The sequence below is a fragment of the Diaphorina citri genome, unplaced genomic scaffold (genome assembly GCF_000475195.1).
Source record: "Diaphorina citri unplaced genomic scaffold, Diaci psyllid genome assembly version 1.1 scaffold2556, whole genome shotgun sequence".
In the NCBI taxonomy this organism is placed as follows: Eukaryota; Metazoa; Arthropoda; class Insecta; order Hemiptera; family Psyllidae; genus Diaphorina; species Diaphorina citri.
This window is the reverse complement of record NW_007379976.1, coordinates 11,712-39,240: the sequence shown is the minus strand read 5'-3', so window position 1 is coordinate 39,240 and position 27,529 is coordinate 11,712. Positions and strand designations below refer to the sequence as shown.

The window sequence follows — 27,529 nt, the reverse complement described above, 5'->3', positions numbered from 1 at the left end:
CTCTACCATTGCACAGGTGACATGTTTGGCAACAATGCCTATTTTTTTGCTGTCACATTGATCTGGACACACTATAGACTAAAGGCCCGTTCCCACTTTTCGTGAGGTTCATCCGATTTTTTTTTTTTCTTTTTTTCTTTTTTTTCTGAATGTCGACAGGTAGGAAATGTAATTAATTTAGATGAGAATGTCCCCACTACACGATTTTTTTTCCGAACGACAAGTGGGCTTTAAGCTAAAAAGACCAGTGAACTACTCACCCACAAAAGCCCTGGTGGAAGCCTTCTTGCTCGAGGTCCAAGAGTTTGTGTTGCGGAACGTGAACAGATTGGTAAAAGTGCCGAACATATACCAGAACATGTTCTCTATCTCGGATGGTTTCTCCCAGAGGTGGCGCAGTGTAAGTTTATCAGAGAATGAGAGGGGTATGATTCCGAACCACAAGTGAGCTTTAAGCTAAAAAGACCAGTGAACTACTCACCCACAAAAGCCCTGGTGGAAGCCTTCTTGCTCGACGTCCAAGAGTTTGTGTTGCGGAACGTGAACAGATTGGTAAAAGTGCCAAACATATACCAGAACATGTTCTCTATCTCGGATGGTTTTTCCCAGAGGTGGCGCAGTGTAAGTTTATCAGAGAATGAGAGGGGTATGATGGCGAGTAAGTAGACAAGGACAAGGCACACCCACACTTCCCATTTGAATGGCCCGAATATAGCGCGGTATCTGGAATTTTCCACGAGGTTTAATATAGAATAGAATAAAATATAATATTGTATTAATCAAAGAGATTTTACAAGAGGTTTGATAGAAGGAACTGTAACTGCTATGGTCTTATCGTTCCGAAAGCGAAGAGAGAAGGAAGACAGGATAGGAGAGAGCCAGCCGTTCCGAGAACGAACCTTATCCGTTCAGGATAAAATCCGCCCCGGGCGGGAAGAACTGTAACTGCTATGGTCTTATCGCCCCGAAAGCGAAGAGAGAAGGAAGACAGGATACGAGAGAGCCAGCCGTTCCGAGAACGAACCTTATCCGTTCAGGATAAAATCTGCCCCGGGCGGGAATCGAACCCGCGGCCTAGCGCTGACAAGGCAGACACGCTAGTGACGCTACCAACCAAGCTAACTGGACTGGCTTTGTGTTTGTTGGAGGGTTTGTTCGAGTGTTGATTTGAGAGAGACGACGGAATCTGAGTGAACTGTACAACTGCCAGCCTAGTTACATAGCTTGGAAGTTAGCGCGTCTGCCTGGTAAGCGCCAGGTCGCAGGTTCGATTCCCACCCGGGGCGTATTTCATCCTAAACAGATAAGGTTCGTTCTCGGAACGGCTGGCTTTCTCCTACCCTGTCTTCCTTCTCTATGTCTAGCTCTATCTTTCGTTCATTGAACCGTGGTCAATTCTAACTTACTTGGACAGAGCAAAAGAAGTGACTGTTACGAAGACAGCACAGTCCTGAGTGTGACTAGCAGAGAATTATTTCATCCTAAACAGATAAGGTTCGTTCTAGGAACGGCTGGCTTTCTCCTACCCTGTCTTCCTTCTCTATGCCTAGGGCAGAGCTTACTTGGACAGAGCAAAAGAAGTGACTGTTACGAAGACAGCACAGTCCTGAGTGTGACTAGCAGAGAATGATACATTGTGTAGTCTATCCTCAGTCATTGCTATTCCTGCTATACCTATTGTAGCTCTGTCTTGCATGATGTCGAATATAACTCGGCCTGAACCTCCATCACTGAAATAAAGACATAAAGAACATCGGATTAGTATGTCAATACCTATAAAGAACTAAATATAACTCGGCCTGAACCTCCGTCACTGAAATAAAGACATAAAGAACATCGGATTAGTATGTCAATACCTATAAAGAACTTCAAATAACGCACCAAGCAATGGACACGCAATATTCCAGAGGAAAAGGGTTTTGTTTCAAGGTTTGAAAGGACCCTACTTTGGAAAAGGAGGATATGAGAAAGCCAGCTGTTCCGAAAACGAACCTCATCTGTATAGGATAAAGTTCATCTCGAGCGGTAATGGAACCTGAGTTTCAACTGACATATTTTGTATGAATGCCGGGTATTTATTAGAGTATGCAATGCGCACAACACAACAGTGGTCGACTAGATTACTACACCCACCAGACACACCTCTCTAAACGGAATATTTTCATTTGAAGCACTATGAAAATTTCCTTTGCTTACCCTGGATTAGAACTGGAAGTCTCATGTATATCAATGGTCATATTGAGATAGTGAGACATTTGCTTGAGTATCTTTAGCTCCAATCCATCCCATTCATTTGTCTCAGATTGTACGATCTTCCCTGAGGTGTCGTGCACGAATGCTTGTCTGGAAAATTAATGCTAATTTTGCTGTACTAAGAAAAAGGAAGTACCAGCCTAGTTAGCTTGGAGGGTAGCGTACCTGCCTTGTAAGCGCTAGGTCGCGGGTTCGATTCCCACCCGGGGCGGATTTTATCCTGATGGGATAATGTTCGTTCTCGGAACGGCTGGCTTTTCTCCTATCCTGTCTTCCTTCTCTCTTTGATTTCGGGACAATAAGACCATAGCAGTTACAGTTCCCTCTGTCAAACCTCTTGAAAAAAAAGAAGTACCAGCCAAATTAGCTTGGAGGGTAGCGTATCTGCCTTGTAAGCGCTAGGTCGCGGGTTCGATTCCCACCCAGGGCGGATTTTATCCTTAAACAGATAAGGTTCGTTATTGGAACGGCTGGATTAATAATACGTACCTACCTTGTTTTTATTCTCTCTTCGCTTTCAGGACGATAAGACCTTAGCAGTTACAGTTCCCTCTATTAAACCTCTTTATATTAAATTTATCATTTATCAACATGTTATATGTTGAAGATTTACCTTTACCTTCTGAATATGAACGGTGGTTGCTGTGCCACAGACACAATGAAGCGATGGCCACAGAACCCCGTGTTAAGCTTATCCGGGAACAGATTAACCCAGGGTCGCGTGAAGTTACCATTACGCCAGGATGTAAGTACCCAGGGTATACTAGTGCCCAGACTATCAGTATAGAGGCGATGTGTGTACATGTCGATACTATAGAACTCTGATTTCTGAAACAAGAGTAGGTTGGTTATGGGTTTGGCTGCTCTGAACCCTAACAGTCCCACAGCAAGACACTAGTCTGCTCCCTGTTTAAGTTCCCCCAGGCAGATTTACTGTGAAACTCTGAGTTACCTTACCTTATCTGTGGCTAAGGCCTTGTCGACCATATGCCTGCTCCACACTGTGCCTCCATTGCGCTCGGTCTTGAGCAAACTCCTGCCAGGATTCAGGATCTACTCCCATCTCCTGGACGTCCTTTTGAATGTTGTTTCTCCATCGGGTTTTAGGTCTTCCGACTGGTCGAGTCCCAGTCACTCTCTTCTGGAAACTGTGAGTTAGGTAGGTATAATGTAAAACTTACCCTATTAAACTCGTCATGCTGTAGATTCGGATCCGCTAGAAGTACCAGCCAAATTAGCTTGGAGGGTAGCGTATCTGCCTTGTAAGCGCTAGGTCGCGGGTTTGATTCCCACCCAGGGCGGATTTTATCCTTAAACAGATAAGGTTCGTTATTGGAACGGCTGGATTTATAATACGTACCTACCTTGTTTTTATTCTCTCTTCGCTTTCGGGACGATAAGACCTTAGCAGTTACAGTTCCCTCTATCAAACCTCTTTATATTAAATTTATCATCATTTTATCAACATGTTATATGTTGAAGATTTACCTTTACCTTCTGAATATGAACGGTGGTTGTTGTGCCACAGACACAATGAAGCGATGGCCACAGAACCCCGTGTTAAGCTTATCCGGGAACAGATTAACCCAGGGTCGCGTGAAGTTACCATTACGCCAGGATGTGAGTACCCAGGGTATACTAGTGCCCAGACTATCAGTATAGAGGCGATGTGTGTACATGTCGATACTATAGAACTCTGATTTCTGAAACAAGAGTAGGTTGGTTATGGGTTTGGCTGCTCTGAACCCTAACAGTCCCACAGCAAGACACTAGTCTGCTCCCTGTTTAAGTTCCCCCAGGCAGATTTACTGTGAAACTCTGAGTTACCTTACCTTATCTGTGGCTAAGGCCTTGTCGACCATATGCCTGCTCCACACTGTGCCTCCATTGCGCTCGGTCTTGAGCAAACTCCTGCCAGGATTCAGGATCTACTCCCATCTCCTGGACGTCCTTTTGAATGTTGTTTCTCCATCGGGTTTTAGGTCTTCCGACTGGTCGAGTACCAATCACTCTCTTCTGGAAACTGTGAGTTAGGTAGGTATAATGTAAATCTTACCCTATTAAACTCGTCATGCTGTAGATTCGGATCCGCTATAATCAGCAAGTTGACGATATTATGCGACAGCGTATCCGCCAGGAAGCTCTTGATCTGATACGAGGACATGTACGCTACGAACACTATCTTGCTGTCTCTCTGGCGACCCATGAGCTCAGCACTATTCTCTAGATTCTTGGTCAGGATGATGAAGTTTCTGCATTTCCGCTCTGGAGGGTCAAGGAGAGATGGAGGTGTGTGGTAAGTGAGACCGGAAGACGTATCCGCCAGGAAGCTCTTGATCTGATACGAGGACATGTACGCCACGAACACTATCTTGCTGTCTCTCTGGCGACCCATTAGTTCAGCACTATTCTCCAGATTCTTGGTCAGGATGATGAAGTTTCTGCATTTCCGCTCTGGAGGGTCAAGGAGAGATGGAGGTGTGTGGTAAGTGAGACCGGAAGGCGTGTCGGCCAGGAAGCTCTTGATCTGATACGAGGACATGTATGCCACGAACACTATCTTGCTGTCTCTCTGGCGACCCATTAGTTCAGCACTATTCTCCAGATTCTTGGTCAGGATGATGAAGTTTCTGCATTTCCGCTCTGGAGGGTCAAGGAGAGATGGAGGTGTGTGGTAAGTGAGACCGGAAGTGTTGATCATTCCGTGCATTACAGGGAGGGGAGAGTATTCTAGGATCTCTGTGATGACGCTCTGCCGAGGAGAGAAGACGAAAGAGAGAGAGAAAGTATAAAATCGCTTGAATCTGAAATGCTTGTCACAAATGTCGTTCCCCAAAGGATAAAATCGCTTGAATCTTAAATGCTTGTCACAAATGTCGTTCCCCACCAGGATAATATTTATTATGGCTTGTTTTGGTAGTCGAACCTCCTCCAGATTCGAAATCCGAATTTTATCGCGTTAACCACTGCACCAATGATGTTGGTGAGAGGAGGAGAAAGAAGTGAGGACGATGTAAGAGTTGATTTGGTATGCCCAATACAGGGGTTCTCAGACTTTTTCGTACCTAGTACCCCTAATGGAGGAGTTGCAATTGGGAAAATATTATTAATAAAAGGTCGATTTCTACGTAAAAAGTTGTGAAAAATCCAAATCTGAGGTCAAAAAAGGTTCCGGGTTCGATTCCTCATGCCCACCAAAAAAACTTTTTTTTTTTTTACAAACATTTCAAAGGGTTACTTTCTGGTATTCTCCTGTTGATCCAGCACCTAAATGGGAAGTATTGTGTTCTTTCTAGACCATCTGAGCCGTCTCTCACACGTGAAAAAAAGAATTTCGGTAGCCAGCCTAGTTAGCTTGGTTGGTAGCGCGTCTAATACCTGTCAAGTGCTAGGTCGCGGGTTGCATTCCCGCCCGGGTTGGATTTTATCCTGATGGGATAATGTTCGTTCTCAGAACGGCTGGCTTTCTCCTATCCTGTCTTCCTTCTCTTTTCTCTTTAGGGACGATAAGACCTTAGCAGTTACAGTTACCTCTGTCAAACCCCTTAAAAAAAGTTCCGGGTTTGAAAGAAGAAAAAAACTCATTTTTCGATTACAAATATTTCAAATAGGTTTACTTTCTGTCCCCTCGAGGTTTCACTAGTGCTCCTTTTCTGTAGGCCGGACTCCGAAATTTTGGAGCATTCGACTTACCTCATCAGCTCCTGTCATATCATCTTGTTCATTATACTCCAGATTCTCACTATGCTGAGTGGAAACATCTTGATCTACAAACTGCTCTAGTTCTAAATACTGTTCTTGTTCTAAATACTGCTCTGTATCAGGTTCTGGTGACCGTTCAGCATCTCTCATCTCTTCTTCATTCCCCACGCCTTGTAGTTTCGGTTTCTTGGATGGACCTGTAAGGGACACAGAGGCTCATTGCATATTTCGTGCATATATTTTGCATATTTTGCGACTCGACGCCGACGGTTCTTTGATTTTTTTTTTTGTAATAGAGGGAACTATAACTGCTAAGGTCTTATCGTCCCGAAATCGAAGGGAGAAGGAAGATAGAATAGGAGAAAGCCAGCCGTTCCGAGAACGATCATTATACGTTCAGGATAAAACCCGCCCTGGGTGGAAATCGAACCCGCGACCTAGCGCTTACAAGACAGACGCTCTACCAACCAAGCTAACTCAAGATTGTTTGGATGGCCATAACTCAGGAATGGTGCATTCGATTTTTAATAAAATTCGGCAAATTTTTTCGCCAAAATGGTAAAATTTGACACATATAGGTAGATGAAATTTCTTATAATATTTAACCCCTTAATGCGCAATGTTGTAGTTCTGCAACATTTGGAAAATTGGCCAAATGGGGGTTAAAAATTGAGATAGTAAAATTTTCATTTTCCATTCCGGTATCTATGACCAAAGACCTATAACATACTAAAATTTGAGCAAAATTGATGATCTACAAATAGGTAGGTATAGAAGTGTTTTCTAGTAGGGAGGGGGGTAGGTCCTGGGGTCCCCGCGCTTTTGAAACTGCCCCGGGCCCCGCGGGGGGCTACTCCGGCCCTGACCGTCTTAACGTGTGTGGCGGGAAAAGCTTCAGACCTACGTCTGTCAGACCTTCTGAGAGTGAGTGGTGGGGATGGAAGTGTCAAAGTTCAGGATATTTTGTTAATACAGGCTACTAGGTTGTGGGTCGTGGGTTCGATTCCCGCCTGGAGCGATGTGGCAAACTTTCTCCTGAATAGATAAGTTTCGTTCTCAGAACGGCTCGCTTTCTCCAATTCTCTCCTCCTTCTCTCTTCGATTTCGAGACGATAAGACCTTCTCTGTTGCCGTTCAATTCGTTTCCGTCACACTTGATTTTCTTTACTTCAAGCGTGCCGGGGACCCGCGAACGTCAAGTATTCGAAGTTTTAGGCAGCTATAACCTACGTAAGGTAAGTATTACTGTCAGCTGAGGTAAGTACCTACGTAGGTGTAGGTAGGTACATAATTATGTATTTAGCTCTCACTTTCAAAACAGGAGTGTAATAATTTGTATGAATGCCGAGTATTTATTGAAGTATGCAATATGCAAAACACTTTTTTATTTTAGTAGTCTTCTGCTAAGGAAGCTAAGGTCTGTTCCGAAATAGCCAGCATCCAGATACCAACCACGCACAACATCGTTCAACTTCAGTGATTTAACGTAGTGTTACAGATACTTTTTTCAAGGTGCTTTTATGAATAGGTACTTACTTTGATGAATACGAAGTTGTACAATCTGATTCTCAAGTCCAGTTATTTCCTCGGTAAGCTTCTGATTCTGTCGAGTCAGGATTTCATGTTCTGTCTGAATCTGAGTCAGCTCCATCATCAGAGGAATATTGTTCACCATTTTCTACGAGAAAAAGAAACAAATAATAATAATTATTATTATTATTTAATGATAAAATGGGTTAATGTCACTGTAGGTAAACATATTATATTATAACTGTAAAGGTTTTTAGTAACGTGGGTTACCTATATTTTCCATTCGGTGAGAAGCTACCCCCTTCCTCACACCTCACCCAGCCTAAATGGTTAGGCTAGCTGCCCAGATTCACCCATCCGGACACCAACCACGCAAAATGTTGGTTCACTTCAATAATCCATTGAGAACTAGTGCAGTCAATGTGTTATTGTTGGGCCCGCCGCGGGGTAGGTAACTAGGTAATAGTTGAAGGAAATGAGATTAACTCAACGATCTTGCATTTAATTTTTCAAACAATACTTTCCATTTATTTATACAATAATAATAATTCAATAACAGGTATAATAATAATAATAATAATAATAATAATAATATACATTGAAAAAAGATATAAGAAGAAAAGTTTCCGCAACCCAGTACTGATATTGCTGGTGTCGGGTTGTAATTGGTCTGTTTGTCCGTTTATTCTTATAATAATATCAATTCTAATGTATTGTGTTATGTGTTCTACCATATTTACCCGTAGTTCAAGCAATTTGTTCTTGTTCTTATTGATATTGGCCTGACAGTGGCTTTCCAATTCATTCACCTTGCTCTCCAATGCTATCGTTTGATCTTCCACATCCGATACGCTTTGACTCAGATATTCATTCGACAACAGTTGTCTGGAAAAGCGTTTTTTTTTTAAAGAGGTTTGAAAGAGAGATAAGGAAGATGGGATAGGAGAAAGCCAGCCGTTCCGAGAACGAACATTATCCCAGCAGGATAAAATCCGCCCCGGGCGGGAATCGAACCCGCGGCCTAGCGCTTACAAGGCAGACGCACTACAAACTAAGCTAACTAGGCTGGCTTGATAGAGGGGAACTGTATAACTACTAAGGTTGCGTCCCGAAATGGAAGAGAGAATTAAGGAGGACGGGATAGGCGAAAGGCAGCCGTTCCGAGAATGAACCTCAACTGTTCAGGACAAAATCCGCCCCGGGCCGCGAATTGAACCCGCGACCTAGTGCTTACAAGGCGGACGCGCTACCCTCTAAGCTAAGCAGTCTACTAGGCTGTGAAGCGAAGTTCTAACCAACATTTTGTATGAATGCCAGGTATTTATCAGAGTATGCAATGCGCACAACGAAGAAAAGAAACCCCCTTATGTCCATGTAACATACATCAACATCAGTTCCATTTATTTTTCTCGTAGGTACATAAAGGGTGTCCCAATAAGAACGCAAGATTTGAAAGGGTCATAGATTTTTACTTAAAATAAAGAAGAAGAAAAAAAAATAGGTAGATGGTAGGTACCTATTTTCTTTACGTAGGTATGTACCTTTCTCTGTCCGATAAGGCTTCTTTCTGTTTCATTTTGTAGTTCTTCTTTTTCTCTTCAACATCCACGAGTTTCTCGTTTATCTTCCTTGTTTTCCTGGTGACAGCACTGAGTCGATTCTCAAGTCCTGGAAGAAAAAGTTTCATCCTAAAGCCTCTCTCTAGAGGGGAAAAAATGGGTTAAATATTATGAACTATATAGCTAGGTACCATCGAAAATTTGACCCGATTACATTACTTTCCTTCCTATATTAGGATAAGGAAAGTAATAAATATTATAAACTATATAGCTAAGTACCTGCCTAAATAGTGTCGGCATCGATAAGGTACCTCTACCACCTACTTACTTTTTATCTCTGCGAGTTTGAGATCATGTTGGCTTTTCATGTAGGCCGTTTGAGCCGCGATTTGGGAAATGTTGTGTTCCTTCGACATTTTATCACTTCAAAAAAATAACAAAAAGTAGAGGTTGAGAAGACGATTTTTTTTTATTCAAATTCAGAATGACGATTTAAATAAAAAAAAAAATCAAAAATTACGAAACTGGTCGGAAAACCGTTGAAAAAAGGAATTTAGCTAAAAAAATGTAAAAATGGGTGAAACGTGATCGACGTGATTGTACACCACCATTTTTTTTGTCACGAGCCGCATTTTTACAATCCGCTTCTCTCTTCTTTTAGGCAGTCCCCTTTTTTGTTTAATACGAATTTCTAACCTATCACCCTATCAGCAAAATTTGCATGTGTGATATGTGAAATCTGTCATTTGTTAATTTGTGGCATAATAAATTATCCTGTTATCTGTGGAGTTTTGCCTGTGATAAGTGATTTTCATGAGAGCTCTCCCAGTCAGTAGTCTACTGACCATTTTGCTAAAGTAGCTTGATGTTAATCGCCCCAGGAACATGCCGACTATTGGAGTAAAACGGGACTCACTGTTCAAAGCTCTTGGACAGACATACAGTAAGTTGAAAGTTTGTTACCTCTTGAGTGGACTCCTGAGACAGCCTTATTTATACTCCCTTGTATCAGTTTGTGGCCCTAAGATTCTTTATCTAGCCATCCTCTTGGCAGGTCTCACTAAAGGACTTACTACAGGCTAAGAATAGTCAAAAGACAAAAACAATCAAGGACAAATTCTGTCCAGTCAACCTTTTTAACTTTCCTCTGGGTCTACTATCAAGCTTAGTTTCCAAGCATGTCCCAAGCATAATGAACACTTCAATATAAGATCATATTATATCCCAGCCTAAATGTACCTGTTTGGTCAAGTACCTATCATATAGCTTTACAGATTACAGACTGGCCCCAGATGTTGCAACCTTTCTGGCAAACTGACTAAAGTGCCAAGAGTCAATATTAAATTTTTATACTAAGAATAATACCTTTTCCTATGCATTCACTTGTAGCTTTCTTATTTTTCAAAATTCATATTTATTATCGGTAATTATGCAGAAGTCACATCCGTGGAAGAGAAAAGCTCCTTTTTGAATTTAACCTAACCCTATAACACTAATCACTGCTCTAATTGTGAAAACTCCTTCTTGCATTTAACCTAACCCTATAATAACACTGGTCATATTTACTATATTTATGCATTATTGTAAGTAGGTATAGGTAGCTTTAACTGGGTATCTTTATTTCATTACGTAACTAATATTGAAATTTAGCAAAAAGTATAGAAAAATAAATAAAGGAATCAGCTTAAGTATGTGAACGTAGTGAAAATAATGTTAAATCCTCCTGAAGGTAAGATAATACATTTTAATAACTAAAGTGGGAAACTGATTTTCTCAGAAAAAGTTGAACTGCATACTGGGGTCTTGTCCGGTGTTGAAATTGAAGAACCCAGCTCTATCCCCTACATCTTGGTCTGGGAAACTTGCGTTGTTCAAATCCAAACTCAAATTCCCTGTGGAATAGACAAATGAAAATGATGCTGAAATTTGATTAAAAAATTTTGACCCGATTACATTACTTTCCTTCCTATAGGATAAGGAAAGTAAAAAGTACCTACATAAAAATGGTCAAGAGCTTTGACTTTAAAACCGGAGGTGCTAGGTTCGAATCCCAGCCGGGGCGGAAATTTTCTGACCAAACTCTTCCATTCCCGAAGAGGCGATGCACATTTTTCTTTTACGAGGTAGGTACCTTTTTTTAAAGATTTTTATTAAGTAGATAAAAAAAGGAATCTGACCCAGATATAGAGGGCGAGAGAGATAGAAAGTTACTTACCGTCAAATCCACTCTGACTTTGATCGTTATCAGAGAAGATTCCCATATCATATTGATCAGACACCACCGAGCTTCCTACATCTTCATCATACAGAGAGAACACACTACCCGGTGCTTCCTCCAAAATATCATCCTCGGTGCTGAAGTATTTCGACTTCTCCTGAAACAAAAGAAACATATTTCGGGGACACGGTTAACCTTTTGGTAAGGCGCCTACAAAAGGTTCCGGGTTCGATTCCTCATGCCCACCAAAAAAACTTTTTTTTTTTTTACAAACATTTCAAAGGGTTACTTTCTGGTATTCTCCTGTTGATCCAGCACCTAAATGGGAAGTATTGTGTTCTTTCTAGACCATCTGAGCCGTCTCTCACACGTGAAAAAAAGAATTTCGGTAGCCAGCCTAGTTAGCTTGGTTGGTAGCGCGTCTAATACCTGTCAAGTGCTAGGTCGCGGGTTGCATTCCCGCCCGGGTTGGATTTTATCCTGATGGGATAATGTTCGTTCTCAGAACGGCTGGCTTTCTCCTATCCTGTCTTCCTTCTCTTTTCTCTTTAGGGACGATAAGACCTTAGCAGTTACAGTTACCTCTGTCAAACCCCTTAAAAAAAGTTCCGGGTTTGAAAGAAGAAAAAAACTCATTTTTCGATTACAAATATTTCAAATAGGTTTACTTTCTGTCCCCTCGAGGTTTCACTAGTGCTCCTTTTCTGTAGGCCGGACTCCGAAATTTTGGAGCATTCGACTTACCTCATCAGCTCCTGTCATATCATCTTGTTCATTATACTCCAGATTCTCACTATGCTGAGTGGAAACATCTTGATCTACAAACTGCTCTAGTTCTAAATACTGTTCTTGTTCTAAATACTGCTCTGTATCAGGTTCTGGTGACCGTTCAGCATCTCTCATCTCTTCTTCATTCCCCACGCCTTGTAGTTTCGGTTTCTTGGATGGACCTGTAAGGGACACAGAGGCTCATTGCATATTTCGTGCATATATTTTGCATATTTTGCGACTCGACGCCGACGGTTCTTTGATTTTTTTTTTTTTGTAATAGAGGGAACTGTAACTGCTATGGTCTTATAGTCCCGACATCGAAGGGAGAAGGAAGACAGGATAGGAGAAAGCCAGCCGTTTCGAGAACGAACATTATACGTTCAGGATAAAACCCGCCCTGGGTGGAAATCGAACCCGCGACCTAGCGCTTACAAGACAGACGCTCTACCAACCAAGCTAACTCAAGATTGTTTGGATGGCCATAACTCAGGAATGGTTCATTCGATTTTTAATAAAATTCGGCAAATTTTTCGCCAAAATGGTAAAATTTGACTCATAGGTAGATGAAATTTCTTATAATATTTAACCCCTTAATGCGCAATGTTGTAGTTCTGCAACATTTGGAAAATTGGCCAAATGGGGGTTAAAAATTGAGATAGTAAAATTTTCATTTTCCATTCCGGTCTCTATGACCAAAGACCTATAGCATACTAAAATTTGAGCAAAATTGATGATCTTGCGCATTAAAGGGTTAATAGGGCTACCTGGAAGAGACTGACGAGAAACGCCGACCCTATTTACGTAGGAAAGGATAGGAAGAAGTCACTGTATAACTGCTGTCATAGAAGGGAACGAACTTTTTCCATTCATGATAAAATCTGCCCCGGGCTCCACCCAAAAAAATGTCCGTTTTTTTTTTTTAAAAATAAAAAAAAAAAAAAACAAAAAAAAAAAAAAAAAAAAAAAAACAAAACAAAACAAAAACAAAACAAAAACAAAAAATCCCTTTTTTTCTTCTGTGTAAATAAGTAATGTTCTCTGTTCTTGAATGATTTCTGTTGCCAGGTTCCTCTAAACAAGTTGTCAGATCAGTTGAGAGGGGACATAGCTCAGGCAGGCTTCACAGAGGTTCTCACCTTTGCTTTGGTAGGTATTTATTATTATTTTTTGAGAGAAGTGTGATAGAGGGGACTATCGTAACGAAAGAGAGGAGGACAGTTTAAGATAAAATTCGCCCGGAAAGGATACGAACCCCCGACTTGGCGCTTACAAGACGAATGTGCTACCCTCCAAGCTAACTGGGTAAGTTATCAGATCAGTTGAGAGGGGACATAGCTCAGGCAGGCTTCACAGAGGTTCTCACCTTTGCTTTGGTAGGTATTTATTATTATTATTTTTTGAGAGAGGTGTGATAGAGGGGACTATCGTAACGAAAGAGAGAAGGAGGACAGTTTAGGATAAAGTTCGCCCCGGACAGGATACGAACCCCCGACTTGGCGCTTACAAGACGAATGTGCTACCCTCCAAGCTAACTAGGCTGGTTGTACTAGGTTTTATCTTGGGAGTTGCTCAACATTCGAAACAAGTTCGACTCGCTGCATCAATAAACTCTTTATCATTACTTGTTCTTTTTATTGTTAGGATTAATTTCATTAGGTAGGTTTATTACATTAGCTATTTTTTTTCCTCCAACTAGGGAATTTTGTTTATAAACATTTTATAAATTAAATAATTTTGTTTATATAATGGGTTAGATCCCGTAAATTAGGTAAATAAATAAACAAGTGTTGCCTAAGATTGGTAAGTCGAACCTATGTTGAGAAACGACGCCAAGTTCTATTTTATTTCAACCACTTTCCCCACCTCTTCAGTGTTCCAGGGACGATGTGTCCGTCAAGCTTCGTCAGAAGATGGAGGATATCCCTGCTGTTCATATTGGCAACCCGAAGACACTAGAGTTCCAGATAGCTCGCACCACATTGGTACCCGGGTTACTCAAAACATTGGCGGCCAATAAGAAGATGCCTTTGCCTCTGAAACTGTTCGAAATATCCGATATTGTCTACAAGGACGCCACAGCCGGTGAGTAGTACACGCACGGCACGGTTAGCCCAGTTGCCAAGCAGAAGGTCCTGGGTTCGAATCCCACCGTTGACAAAAATTCGTGCTCGTTTTTCGATTGCAAATATTTCAACGGGTTACTTTCTGGTGTTCTCGTGTTGACCCAGCACCTAAATCGGAAGAATTGTGTCTCTTATCGCCCATCTGTTGAGGGACATGCTACGGGATGGGCATGCTACGACACAGACCCCAAGAGTCTAATGTCGCAGTTTTTTCATTTGCTTCGAAATCAAAACGGCGTTGAAATATTTTTTTCCCCAATCAAAAACAACCTTAGTGGTTAGACCCAGCACCTAAATGGGAAGTATTGTGTCTCTTATCGCCCATCTGATGAGAGGCATACTACGGGATGGGCATGCTACGACACAGACCCCAAGAGTCTAATGTCGCAGTTTTTTCATTTGCTACGAAATCAAAACGGCGGTGAAATATTTTTTTCCCAATCAAAAACAACCGTAGTGGTTAGGACGGTGGACTTTGAATCTGAAGTTTGGTGGTTCGAGTCCAACTCAATTCCTAAAATTTAGCGTAATACCTATATCAAGCGGGGGAATGACATTTGTGACAAGCATTTAATTTGAAATTCAGCATTTTATCCTCGAAACAAATAAAATTCATTTCCCAAAAAAAGAAGAAAAAAAAGTCCATAAACCGATTAAACCATTTTTCGTTTCTCAGAGGTAGGCGCCCGTAATCAGCGGAACCTGGTGGCGGTCTACTACAACAAGAGTCCCGGGTTCGAGATCATCCACGGTCTTCTGGATCGAGTGATGCAACTCCTGCAAATTCCCCTGGATAAGACCGAAGGCTATTGTATTCAGGCGGCGGACAATGCAACTTTCTTCCCCCAACGATGCGCGAATGTTATGCTACGCGGGAGCAAGATTGGAACGATGGGTGTGCTTCATCCTGAGGTAGGTAGATAAACTAAAAATCCAATTTTTTTTTTTTTTTTTTTCTCTCTACCCGAGGTAAATGGGGTAATAATCTGAACTTTATCTAACGTAGAAGTGGGTATTTTTTGCAGATAGAAGAAAATTTAAAAATGAAAACGGGATAAAAGGATTTTCAACGCGAGGCCAATTGCACCCTTGATGCTATTAAAAAGAGAGAAGCTTTTTTTTTCAACTTTTTTGCACGCATACCTACTTGAAGAATTTTATTCGAGAGGTAATATCCAACATGGCGGAAGTTATTTTTAAGTAAAACAGCTCTGCTAATGTTTTTAGGGAAGCTCCGTGGTTGAGAGGGTTTCTAGACTTGCACTTTGGAGGTCTCGGGTTCAATTCCTGTCAGGGTCGAAATCTAGAGCCTGTACAGCTGCGCTTGCTATTCGAGGTGCACTCATCCTTGTGAAGAAAAAAGCGTTTCTAGGTACGGCTTATCTCCTCCGTCCACCAATCCGTTAAAGGCTCTTTGAATCTGAAGTTTGGTGGTTCGAGTCCAACTCAATTCCTAAAATTTAGCGTAATACCTATATCAAGCGGGGGAATGACATTTGTAACAAGCATTTAATTTGAAATTCAGCATTTTATCCCCGAGACGAATAAAATTCATTTCCCAAAAAAAGAAAAAAAAGTCCATAAACCAATTAAACCATTTTTCGTTTCACAGAGGTAGGCGCCCGTAATCAGCGGAACCTGGTGGCGGTCTACTACAACAAGAGTCCCGGGTTCGAGATCATCCACGGTCTTCTGGATCGAGTGATGCAACTTCTGCAAATTCCCCTGGATAAGACCGAAGGCTATTGTATTCAGGCGGCGGACAATGCAACTTTCTTCCCGCAACGATGCGCGAATGTTATGCTACGCGGGAGCAAGATTGGAACGATGGGTGTGCTTCATCCTGAGGTAGGTAGATAAACTAAACTAAACTAAAAAAAAAAAAAAATCTGGTGTGAACATCACACGACTTTCCTTATCCTATTGATATTGAATGATGCTTATTTGAGTGTTCTTTTACCCTAACATTTACAATATCTCTAACCACTTAGTCAGTATAGCTGAAAACCGCCAAAAAGCGATCAAAATACCCCCAACCGCTGCACCTATTTTAACCAAACGTTTTGTGTTGCATCCTTGTCATATTTATGAACTACATACCAAATTTCAAGTCTCTAGCTTATATCGTTCCCGAGATATTGTTAAATTACACCGAAAACCGCCAGTCTCTAGCTCTTGCCGTTCTCGAGATATTTTGTTTACAGACAGATAGACGATTACAAGAGAGTGAGAAATATTGTTTCAAAATCCATCAGAACAGCACGAGACTTGGACATTAAACGTAACTTGGACGAAAACAAAGACTCGAATGCACTGCCACCGATTTGACCAAAGTAAGTCATTCTGCTAACTGATGGAGGTTTGCTAGAGGGAACTGAAACTGCTAAGGTCGTATCATTCCGAAAGCGAAGGGAGAAAGAAGACAGCATGAGAGAAAGCCAGCCGTTCCGAGATCACACACTCTTTTTTTTCTTTCTTTTAGGCACTCAATATTTAAGGGTATTTGAGTGAAATTTCGAGTGTATGGCCGTCATACACGCCCTACATGGACGCTACGCCACTGGGCACTCTAATGTTCACTCCGGGCGGAAATCGAACCCGCGACCTAGCGCTTACCATCGAAAATTTGACCCGATTACATTACTTTCCTTCCTATAGGATAAGGAAAGTAAAAAGCAACCTCCGTGGCCGAGTGGGTATCACACTAGGCTTGCACGTCACGCCGGAGGTCCCAGGTTCGATTCCCGGTGGGGTCGAAGTTTTTTTTTGGCTCTGTGCTTGGAGATTGGGGTGCACTTAGCCTCGTGAGGACAATTGAGTAGCTGCTTTGATTGAGTAGCGACCAGTGGCGGCATTACCAGTGTAAAAAGATTGATGATTAATGAGAACTAATACTAAAGGAGGCAAGGAGGCTCTTAATAATGTTGTTGCACCCACAAAAGTTGCGAGGAAGCTCTTTTTTTTAAATAACATAAATGTAACTTTATTTAATGTTTATCAATATTCTACAATATTGTGAAACACACGTTAAACACAAAAGACAAAGAACATTAAAGACACCACAAAAAAACTTTGCTTTGTACCACAAAAAAACTGATGATTTGATTTTGACAATAATTTCATTTTTTATTTATTTATTAAATCAAGTTATTTGTTGTTAAATTTACCCGGCATTCTCGTCCACCTAACCATCCTACTGGTTCTGATTTCAGGTGCTGGGCAAGTTTGAGCTCACTCTGCCATGTTCCATACTGGAGATCAACATTGAGCCATTTGTATGACCAACAGTTACTCATAGGCGGAAGACCAAGGTCCCTCCTCATGCATTGCTCACTTCTAGTCTCTAGCTATTTCCAGGGATTAGAGTGTATCTTCCTTTCGGGATATGGTTGGAATGGAAATTGGTTACTGGGGTTATTTTCCAACTCCATCCAACACCTTCGCAGATTCCCATAAGCTTAACCCATTTTTTGGGCCTCTTTGCCCCTACACTCTTTGCCTCAGAGTGGGCTTTTTGTCAACACCTACTTTGCCTACAGGGGACTCATTCAAGCAGTATAAATAAGCACTATTACTTGTTATAAAACCTTACGTTTACATTTTAGCTTCAAGCACCAAGGTGAAGTAACACCTTTATGTTTTTTTTTATTTTTATTATTTTTTTTTTTTTTTTTTATAGAACTTCGCAAAAAGTCGGCAACCTTTGCTCTGGAACGCTCGATCAAAGGCCTCGCTTTTGTTGATTATTTTTTTCGTGTTGCAAGTTTGCTGTTGATTTTGACTCGACGAGACGTATCAAAGTTTACTACTAGTATCAACATCAATCAACGTAAGTCAACCCAAATGAATCAACAACTTGGCTAAATCTCCTGGGGCTTATTGATCTCAGCTGATCTGCTAAGCGCGCAGCGCAACCTTTGCACTTTTTCCGCAATAGTTTGACGTCACCGGAACATTATTATGATGTTTGTTGTACAATGTTCAATTTCTATCAATTCTATTTTTTAATTACAATATTATGATTTTGAATATGACATGTAATTTACCTAAAATTCTGTTCTGCTATAAAGTTTAGTTTTCAACATTACGTCATAACTCTTGGAGTACAATCTACACTCTGAACTCCGCACTCGGGAATTTCGTCAGAAAAGTCCCCCATTTCAATGCAAATTAACTTCCCATTGCGAAGCTTTTTCACCGAACGCGGGCCTGTCCCTCTGATTGACTGATAAACGCGAATCTGGAAATTGAAAACCCTGCGCGCGTCATAAGTTTGCTATCAGTCTGATGTCTGAAGTCTCAAGGTTCTGTTGAAGGTGTGTTTGGACTGCGAAAGTTCAAACGGGGCAAGAACGTCATGTTTTGTTTACACATCTGGAACAGATGGGTATGATTTTTTTTTGACAATACTTTCTTTATTTTATTTTGAACATTTTAAATTACAATTAAATACAATAAATTGAAAAATAGAGAAAAAAAAGGGGGCTATTTATAATACCGAAATATAAGTTTGGTACTTTAAAGAGTTCTTAATAAGATATTTTAATTGGAATTAAAGTGCTCTACAGCCCATTCAACTCTTGTTTCTCTTCTCAGACGCACTCTCAATTGAAACAGTATTTGCCGATCATCCGAGACAGTCCCGTGTATCCGGTAATCACAGATCAGAACGGTGTTGTACTCTCACTGCCGCCCATTATCAATTCCCATCACTCGCGTATCTCGGTCAACACGAGGAACATATTCATCGAATGCACTGCCACCGATTTGACCAAAGTAAGTCATTCTGCTAACTGATGGAGCTTTGCTAGAGGGAACTGAAACTGCTAAGGTCGTATCGTTCCGAAAGCGAAGGGAGAAAGAAGACAGCATAAGAGAAAGCCAGCCGTTCCGAGATCACACAGTCTTTTTTTTTCTTTTAGGCACTCAATATTTAAGGGTATTTGAGTGAAATTTCGAGTGTATCGCCGCCATACACGCCCTACATGGACGCTACGCCACTGGGCACTCTAATGTTCACGCCGGGCGGAAATAAGCATCATTCAATAGGATAAGGAAAGTCGTGTGATGTTCACACCAGATTTTTTTTTTCTTTTAGGCACCCTAATGTTCACTCCGGGCGGAAATCGAACCCGCGACCTAGCGATTTCAAGGCAAACGCGCTACCGTCCAAGCTAACTAGGCTGGCTTCTTTTAGATTTTTAATAGAACTTAATGATAATAAGTTTCATTCTTTACAAAACTAGCATATGATAAGTACTTAGTTGTGTACTTTAATACAAACTTATTCATTTGATGCTCTGTTGATGATTAATATATACCTACCTATTAGAGTGACTTTAGATTTTGAATATACTTACCTCGATATAACAAAGTCTCATTTGTTCCGTCCCACAGGCCAAGATAGTATTAGACACACTGGTGACAATGTTTAGTCAGTATTGTGAGGACAAGTACCATGTGGAAAGCTGTGAGGTGCTGAGAAGTGACGGGACGTCTGCTCTTGTTCCGTCCCACAGGCCAAGATAGTATTAGACACACTGGTGACAATGTTTAGTCAGTATTGTGAGGACAAGTACCACGTGGAAAGCTGTGAGGTGCTGAGAAGTGACGGTACGTCTGCTCGATACCCGGAACTCAAAGTCAGAAAGGAAGTGGTCAACGTGAAGAAAGCTACCAAGTATATCGGCATAACGTAAGTAGAGAATAAAACAGACTAGAATAGTCATTTGCACACTAGCTGTTTGTGATATTTAATTAGGAACAGAGTTTTTTTTTTTTTTTTAAATCGAACCCGGTACCGTGGATTGCAATCCTGTGGCCTGGTTCTGATATTTTTTCTGTTTCTGGATTTTATAAATCTGGGGACCATTTCAGTGGGGGTGGGGGGGGTCTATTGTTGCATTTTTTTCATTTTTTAGATTGTGCCCTGCTTTCGCATTACTTCAAGACACATTCTTTTACTTCCGTGCCTATTCAAGGAGGGAGAAGTTCGCGCCCTGACCGGGATTTGAATTCAACACCTCCGGGTTGAGAGTCAATGCTCTTGACCACTCCGCCACAGAGGTGGTTTCTCTCCATCGATCGTAGTTTTCTATGAACTCTAATAGATCAGTTGCGCTTACTTGGGTGATGTTTCAAAGTCATAGAGCAGGAAAAATGAGGACTAACAGAATTTTTCTTCTACGACTTCTAGACACTGAGATAAATCGATTTAAAAATACCGGTAAATCGTGAAGTTTGACGTCACGCCATACGCTCCCGTAGGCGATGACATCATAATTCGTGACTCCCGCTTCGTTTGTTTGTGCGCAAGCGTTTCTGCGCATTTTGACGTGAAATCTGACGTCACAACTCTTTGGACTTTTTCATCAGAACGGCAATTAAAAATTGAATTTTTGACCTTTTAAAGTTACTTTTTCGGAGTTTTGACCTCATATTTGGATTTTTCACAGCTTTTTACGTAGGAATCGACCTTTTATCAATAATAGCAACTGCTCCATTGGGTTTAATAGCAAACTTATTTCTTTGAATGGTTTGTGTTTCAGTGAGTCTACAGACAAGGTGGCCAGTCTCCTGACCAAGATGTGTCTGCAGACAAAGATCCTTTGAATGGTTTGTGTTTCAGTGAGTCTACAGACAAGGTGGCCAGTCTCCTGACCAAGATGTGTCTGCAGACAAAGATCCTTGGTTCTGGAGCAGAGTTATCTGTGTCTATTCCACCTACCAGACATGATATAATTCACACATGTGATATTTATGAAGACATAGCTATTGCGTACGGATATAACAATATACCTAAGACTATGCCTCGCTTTGCATCTATAGCTCGACAGGTAAGGGGATTTTTTTCTTCTTTTTTTCAGTTGTTTTTCATTTTCACCTGCCTCGGTGGTGTAGTACCTGCCTCGGTGGTGTAGTGGTCAAGGCTAAGCTTTGTACTGGGTTTTAATCTTTCTCCTTTGTTTGTGTACTAATCCCATCGCCAAATTAATTCTTTGTAATTTATAACATTTGTTTCTGACTTAGTATACTGTGTCAATTGGCAACTCTATAGTTGAGCAGTTCGTCTAATAAAAAATTGATATATTTATATTGGTGTGATATTTATGAAGACATAGCTATTGCGTACGGATATAACAATATACCTAAGACTATGCCTCGCTTTGCATCTATAGCTCGACAGGTGAGGGGATTTATTTTTCTTCTTTTTTTCAGTTGTTTTTCATTTTCACCTGCCTCGGTGGTGTAGTACCTGCCTCGATGGTGTAGTCGCCTGGTGAACAGGAGGGCGTGGGTTCAATCCCAGCCGAGGTATGGAATTTTATCCTCAATATAATTTGAGAATTTTGACCACAATAATAGTAGTAGCCTACTGCTGGAGTAAAGGGACTTTTCAGTCCTATGCGAGCAGTATAAATAAGCACTATTATTATCTTTTTTGACCCTCAATTTAAGCGGAATTAATTCGTTTTTGACCAAAAATACTCAAATTAAGCAGACGGAAGAAATTAAGTAAATGTAAATCAGGATCCATTAGAAAATTGGTGTATTTAATGTGGTTTAAAATCTGACTTAGAAAAAAAATCCCTTTTTTTCTTCTGTGTAAATAAGTGATTGATTTCTGTTGCCAGGTTCCTCTAAACAAGTTATCAGTTGACCACAATAATAGTAGTAGCCTACTGCTGGAGTAAAGGGACTTTTCAGTCCTATGCGAGCAGTATAAATAAGCACTATTATATTGTCCCCCCTTGCGAAGGGTCGTATACCGACATGAACAAGGTGTGCCGACACATAGTCGACCGGCCGTCGCGCGTCGATCGATGTCGACTGAGCGGTCCACATTGCCTCGACATAGATTCAACTCGTCGATGGACGGCCGGTCAACTATGTTTGGACACACTTTAGGGGAATGTTTTTCCAAAATTGGATTACAAGTTTGCTTATAATTTTATTTTGTCTATTTTTTTCCACCTTCTGTCTTGGTTTTACCACCATATTATTTCTTGACTACATTGGGAACATTCTCGTTGAAATATCTGACCACATTACCGGCAGGTGAATAGTTGGCCACGACTACTACTCGGTTCTGATCTCCCTTAGCGATCCCAATGCCGACCGCTTTGGTACCCTTCCATATCAGCTGAGTGAAATGACCTGTGAATGATTAAAAACATTGGTGCAAGATAATTGAGATGTTGAAACGGTGGAATTTCATCAGTGCTTCTCACAAAAATGCCGACCGCTTTGGTACCCTTCCATATCAGCTGAGTGAAATGACCTGTGAATGATTAAAAACATTGGTGCAAGATAATTGAGATGATAAAACGGTGGAATTTCATCAGTGCTTCTCACAAGTTCAGAAATAATGTGCTAAATTTAATTATTATTAAACAATTAGACCAAACTTTATTTACAAAATAAATATATACAAATGGTAACATAATTTAAAGGTACAAACTAAAGTTTGATCGAGGGTGGGGTTAATGCCGATGGCATTCTCTACCAATGCCATTCTCTACCAATGCCATTCTCTACCAATGCCAAGGACAAGTTAAAATCTTTGCTTGGACTTGAACCACGAACTTTTACTTTTTTGCCCCTAACTTTGAACTTTTTCAATGCTTTATTTATATATATAAAAAAAGCTTTTAGAGAAAATGGTGTCTAAATAGGAGAAGTTTTTTGGTCGTAGGTTCGATTCCCGCCCGGAGGAACTTTATCACAGACAGATAAGGTTCGTTCTCAGAACGGCTGACTTTCGCCTTATCCTCTTCTCTTCGATTTCGGGACGATAAGACTTTCGTTGTCAGAATTCCCTCTATCAAACCTGCCAGACTTTCGTTGTCAGAATTCCCTCTATCAAACCTCCCTAAAAAAAAGAAAACTAATAATAATTAAAGAAATAAAAATAAAAACACCTACCTGTGGGACTCCCAGACATAAGCTCCTGCATGGTGGGCTCGCGGCCAAACAGTTTGTAGTCTTTGATTTCGTTGTACCAACTGTCCACCGCATTCTGCACCGCTTGTTCATCGGTGATGGGGCTGGTGCCACCGCGCATGTAGATGTTTTCACCGTACGCGTTGTCCGGCCGATGTTCGAATGCGTTTCGCTGAATCAGTTTCTCTGCCCAGTCCTGAGGGAGGTACCGTGAGAATAGGAAATATCAAAAATCATGAATCTTTGTGGTAAAGCAGACAGCTTTTTCACAACTTTGTGGGTATGACAGTATTACAAGTCTTTCATTTACTCAATCATCAGAATAGGATAGAATATATCAATATACCTTATTCAGTTGACCTATTTCTGGAACGACTTAAGATTGGATGATGACCTTGTTTCATACTGCCAGTCTAGGACTAAAGAGTCTCGTCCGGCCGATGTTCGAATGCGTTTCGCTGAATCAGTTTCTCTGCCCAGTCCTGAGGGCGGTACCGTGAGAATAGGAAATATCAAATCATGAATCTTTGTGGTAAAGCAGACAGCTTTTTCACAACTTTGTAGACATGACAGTATAACAAGTCTTTCATTTACTCAATCATCAGAATAGGATAGAATACATCAATATACCTTATACAGTTGACCTATTTCTGGAACGACTTAAAATTTGATGATGACCTTGTTTCATACTGCCAGTCTAGGACTAAAGAGTATCGCAGTCTGAATCCGGGGCTTATGTAGAATAGAATAGAATAGAATATGTTTTATTTGCACATAAAATACATTGAAGTACATTGTACAATGGTCAATTTACAACAACAATTGAATATGTATTTGATTGATGAGAAATATGACATCAAAATCACATGAAAAAAATTCCCCTTTTTTCCTGTTCCTAGGGTAGGCATAAAAAATTGTCTAGAGTGAGTACTTTTGCATAAGGAAAAACTAGGGCTGAGAATTTAACCCTTCTAAATGATTGCTTGGACACCTAATGGAAAATTCCGGAGTTTTTACCCTTACTCAGGTATTAAACAGGTACATATTGGATATCATCAGCCTTAGTAATTCACCCGAAAAGGAATCCGTAGTTAAAACTAAGCGGACGGAACTCGTAAAAGAACATACTGATAGATTCTGACGTGACTTTGTGAAGATTCATCTTGAAAAGAAGAACACAAGTAACTTATACTCTTCACAGGTTGGGGGAAGGTTTTTGTGAAGAGTATAAGTTACTTAAAAAAAAAAAAAAAAAAAAAAAAAACCTACTGTGAAAAAAAAAAAGATTTATTTCCTAGCTCAAGCCTAGACTTGCGTACGTTACCACTTCAATTGCCAAACCGTAGAAACACTAGCGCTCGCAAGCCTAGCTTAGCCTAATTCTGTTCATAAACAACACCTAAGTTTACTCTTGGGTTAGTCTCTTCTCAATACACGAGACCTTGTTTAGACTGCTGGGGTAAAGCGACTTTTTAGTCTCATTCGAGCAGGTTAAACAAGGTATATTCTATTTTCATTTCGAATATACTGTTTATCCATTGCTTGTTTGGTTTTATTTCTCTTTTCCAGGAAGTATACGATATACACAGGAGTTTACCCTTGGAGCAGGACTTTGAATTCGTGCAGAAAATCTACACGACTATCCGCTCAGTGCGATCCGACTATCAAGTGGTCAAGTCTCAGAAAACAGAAGGTACGACAAACCTAATCATTAGGTGCCTATACCCCATACTTATGAGCTTTGAAAAGCCGCCATTATGAATCACCGTGGAAAGTGAAGATTCAATTTCGGTCGCGCTGTTTTCGTGTGAGAAGCAATGAAATACAGGTCTGTCATTGTTACAGATAGATAGACAGACCAAAATTTTTCCAACATGTTTTCCGATGCCTAAGGAGGAAGGATAACCGAAAATTTCATGATCTTAAGAAATGTACAGACAAAAGTAAATTTTAATTTATCTCTCAAAATAATTCTATGCCCTTCTAAGCAAGATTCTTAAGCAATGTAGTACAGTCAAAATTGTTTTTTCATTTAATCGTCATCTTTTCTCCCCTCAGTCTACGTGACATGCACGGATCCTCATTTGTCCGAAGTGGTGACTCAATTCTCCCTGACTATTCGTACGCTCGCCTACTGTAGCAGTATTCATCTCAATGAGACCCCGCCCCCTGGGTGTGCTATATCTACCCTGTCGGAGAAATGCTCCATACATCTTCTGCTACAGGTAGGTTATACTGGAACTTGAATTATTTTATACGAGGAGCGACCCTTTTAACTTTAACCTCTGCGTACTTACCCTATTACTGTCGGCTAAGACTGAAAAGTCCAGCCTAATCTGCCTAATTAGCTTGGAGGGTAGCGCTTCTGTCGCTGGAGCGCTAGTAGGTTAATAGAATAACGCTGCGGTAGTCATGGTGTTTGTACTGCAGTTGAATATTATGAATTATGAAATTTAATATTTTCCTTGTTCGGGAGACACTTGAGACAGGAATAGTTGTGGACACCCAGAAAGGGATAAGGATAAAAAATAAACAAATCAATACAAGGCATTGTTTTTTGAATTACACCATGTTGTACTTTAACATCACGTGGGCAGAATAAAGAATGTGAACATCCTACACAGTGTAGGAAGCCACACGTTGTTGTAATACTCGAGGATTATCATTTTTAGTAGCTGGAGCTTTTTGATTCGTTCTATAATTATCTTGATTTTAAATTTTGGTGAGAGAGTTTAGAGTGCGTGGACTTCTCCGTTCCTTTTTTAAAAGGTGTTCAAATGAGGGATTTTCGGTGGTTTCAAATGATTTTCGGAACAAGTTCGTTCAAAATTAGGTCTAAAGTAGTCTGAAGGTTTGCTTCAAGTGACAATTTTGTGGCCTTTTTTAATTGAGGTTTTCGATGTTTTTGATCTTTTCCCCTCTCAAACGATGTTTATCTTCATTTCCTGATTTCGATCGGTTTCAAATGATAGCGGACATAGCAGTTACAATTTCCTCTATCAAACCTCTAAAAAAAATAATTATTTTAATAATATAATCTTAATCGCAATTCCTCCTTCTCTCTTCGTTCTCATAACGACAACACCTCCGTTGTTACAGTACCATTTATCAAACTTTCTTCTTCTTCTTCTTTGAATTCAAGTTGATTTCGCTTTCTATCTCTTCACAGGGCTTGATCAAGGTGGACAAGGAGATCGAGCGTCTAAACAAGAAGGAAGAGTATCTGAAGCAAGTCATAGCCAAGCTGAAAGATCAAGCCGCAGCCGAAGACTACGCGACGAAGGTACCCGAGAATGTACGAACTCAGAATAGCGAGAAGTTGAATGAGGCTGAGGGCGAGTTGAGTAGATTACCTGCGGCGCTGGCAGCACTCAAACTAATACAGTAACTCTATCTATCAATCAAGCTGACTAACTCTACCTATCAATCAAGTTGATACAGTAACTTCATCTATCACTCAACCTCACCTATAACGTCGTATTTGGCAGCCTATTCAACTTTTAACTGCATACACACAAAAAGCCCACTCTGATGCTTAGGTGTAGGGGCAAATAGCTCCCGGGACCCTCTCTGTACTAACCATTCCCTGTTTTATCACTTTCCCCTTTCTCTAGGCTTCCAAGGTCAAAGTGTCCCCCATAGATTCTTGGATCTTATCCCGTCTTGCCGATGCTGTCGCTACTTGTAACAAAACTTTCCAGAAGTACGAGTTCAACACGGTCACTTCTGCCTGTTACAATCTGTGGCTGTATGAACTGTGTGATGTGTATTTGGTAAGTTTTAATAAAGGAGCTTTTCGGTCTCATTCTGGCAGGATAAACAGGGTATATTCTATTACAGTTTCTTTTTTCGTTTAAAGTTATTTAAAGGTTTGATAGAGGGAACTGTAACTGCTAAGGTCTTTTCGTCCCGAATGCGAAGAGAGAAGGAAGACAGGATAGGAGAAAGCCTAGCGCTACCCTACAAGCTAACTAGACAGGTTTCTAGTTTCTCAAATTGCAAATGAGTATAGTTTGCTGAACTCCCTATGCATTTAATGATTTAGTATCTATTTGTTTATCGTATAAAAGGTGATTTACAGGAATGTATCAAGCCAGTGATGGCGGACGGGAGTCTAATAGAGAAAGCGAACGCAGCGCGCACTCTAGTGACGAGTATAGTCTACTAGCTGGACCCCCATACATTTGATTCAAAGGAATGTATTTATTTAACGTATAACATGTGATTTACAGGAATGTATCAAGCCAGTGATGTCAGACGGTAGTCTGATAGAGAAAGCGAACGCAGCGCGCACTCTAGTGACGAGTATAGTCTACTAGCTGGACCCCCATACATTTGATTCAAAGGAATGTATTTATTTAACGTATAACATGTGATTTACAGGAATGTATCAAGCCAGTGATGTCAGACGGTAGTCTGATAGAGAAAGC

General features: G+C 40.7%; 6 protein-coding genes across 6 annotated transcripts in view; 2 read left to right on the top strand and 4 right to left on the bottom strand.

Annotated features, from left to right (window-relative positions):
- Nucleotides 1-365: 365 nt before the first annotated feature.
- Nucleotides 366-7,419, bottom strand: LOC113471516. Its single transcript, XM_026830735.1, is given in 9 exon segments — nt 366-723; nt 1,563-1,730; nt 2,197-2,343; nt 2,873-3,081; nt 3,245-3,401; nt 3,748-3,956; nt 4,310-5,005; nt 5,947-6,152; nt 7,404-7,419. Coding segments are annotated over 9 exon segments (2,166 nt in total).
- A 43-nt stretch (nt 7,420-7,462) lies between these two features.
- On the bottom strand, nt 7,463-9,522 carry LOC113471515 (centlein-like). The gene is made up of 4 exons (XM_026830734.1): nt 9,373-9,522; nt 9,027-9,153; nt 8,226-8,370; nt 7,463-7,633 (listed from the first exon to the last, which is right to left on the bottom strand). Exons 1-4 carry the CDS (start codon nt 9,458-9,460, stop codon nt 7,463-7,465), a joined length of 531 nt encoding a protein of 176 aa, XP_026686535.1. The 5' UTR covers nt 9,461-9,522.
- Nucleotides 9,523-10,618: 1,096 nt separating this feature from the next.
- On the bottom strand, nt 10,619-12,903 carry LOC103519137. The gene is made up of 4 exons (XM_026830733.1): nt 12,891-12,903; nt 12,007-12,212; nt 11,260-11,419; nt 10,619-10,936 (listed from the first exon to the last, which is right to left on the bottom strand). Exons 1-4 carry the CDS (start codon nt 12,901-12,903, stop codon nt 10,818-10,820), a joined length of 498 nt encoding a protein of 165 aa, XP_026686534.1. The 3' UTR covers nt 10,619-10,817.
- Nucleotides 12,904-13,089: 186 nt separating this feature from the next.
- Nucleotides 13,090-17,500, top strand: LOC103519136 (phenylalanine--tRNA ligase beta subunit-like). The gene is made up of 4 exons (XM_026830738.1): nt 13,090-13,179; nt 13,905-14,115; nt 14,833-15,068; nt 17,369-17,500. The coding sequence occupies exons 2-4, from the start codon at nt 13,944-13,946 to the stop codon at nt 17,435-17,437; spliced, it is 477 nt and encodes a 158-aa protein (XP_026686539.1). The 5' UTR covers nt 13,090-13,179; nt 13,905-13,943; the 3' UTR covers nt 17,438-17,500.
- A 686-nt stretch (nt 17,501-18,186) lies between these two features.
- Nucleotides 18,187-21,933, top strand: LOC103519135 (phenylalanine--tRNA ligase beta subunit-like). Its single transcript, XM_026830732.1, has 7 exons — nt 18,187-18,193; nt 18,715-18,932; nt 19,676-19,851; nt 20,785-20,923; nt 21,274-21,342; nt 21,791-21,811; nt 21,916-21,933. Exons 1-7 carry the CDS (start codon nt 18,187-18,189, stop codon nt 21,931-21,933), a joined length of 648 nt encoding a protein of 215 aa, XP_026686533.1.
- Nucleotides 21,934-22,087: 154 nt separating this feature from the next.
- Nucleotides 22,088-27,529, bottom strand: part of LOC108253680 (Golgi-associated plant pathogenesis-related protein 1-like) — a 16,057-nt gene continuing 10,615 nt past the window's right edge. Inside the window, exons 2-3 of the mRNA XM_026830736.1 lie at nt 23,082-23,295; nt 22,088-22,313 (exon numbers count right to left, since the gene is read on the bottom strand). Of these exons, the coding sequence (XP_026686537.1) occupies nt 22,156-22,313; nt 23,082-23,295 (372 nt within the window). The 3' untranslated portion in view covers nt 22,088-22,155. The remainder of the gene's footprint in view (nt 22,314-23,081; nt 23,296-27,529) is intronic.

Bases quoted from the DNA above. Each gene is read 5' to 3' on its own strand.
- LOC113471515 (XM_026830734.1), bottom strand. From the start codon at position 9,460: ATGTCGAAGGAACACAACATTTCCCAAATCGCGGCTCAAACGGCCTAC. The intron at 9,154-9,372 runs GTAAGTAGGTGG...TTTTTCTTCCAG, and splicing joins CAAACTCGCAGAGATAAAAA to GACTTGAGAATCGACTCAGT. The intron at 8,371-9,026 runs GTACATACCTAC...ACGCTTTTCCAG, and splicing joins GCCTTATCGGACAGAGAAAG to ACAACTGTTGTCGAATGAAT.
- LOC103519137 (XM_026830733.1), bottom strand. The intron at 11,420-12,006 runs GTAAGTCGAATG...CTTTTGTTTCAG, and splicing joins ATATGACAGGAGCTGATGAG to GAGAAGTCGAAATACTTCAG. The intron at 10,937-11,259 runs GTAAGTAACTTT...TCTATTCCACAG, and splicing joins AAGTCAGAGTGGATTTGACG to GGAATTTGAGTTTGGATTTG.
- LOC103519136 (XM_026830738.1), top strand. From the start codon at position 13,944: ATGGAGGATATCCCTGCTGTTCATATTGGCAACCCGAAGACACTAGAG. The intron at 14,116-14,832 runs GTGAGTAGTACA...TTCGTTTCTCAG, and splicing joins CTACAAGGACGCCACAGCCG to AGGTAGGCGCCCGTAATCAG. The intron at 15,069-17,368 runs GTAGGTAGATAA...TTCTGATTTCAG, and splicing joins TGGGTGTGCTTCATCCTGAG to GTGCTGGGCAAGTTTGAGCT.
- LOC103519135 (XM_026830732.1), top strand. The intron at 19,852-20,784 runs GTAAGTAGAGAA...TTTGTGTTTCAG, and splicing joins ACCAAGTATATCGGCATAAC to TGAGTCTACAGACAAGGTGG. The intron at 21,343-21,790 runs GTGAGGGGATTT...TTCTGTTGCCAG, and splicing joins TTGCATCTATAGCTCGACAG to GTTCCTCTAAACAAGTTATC.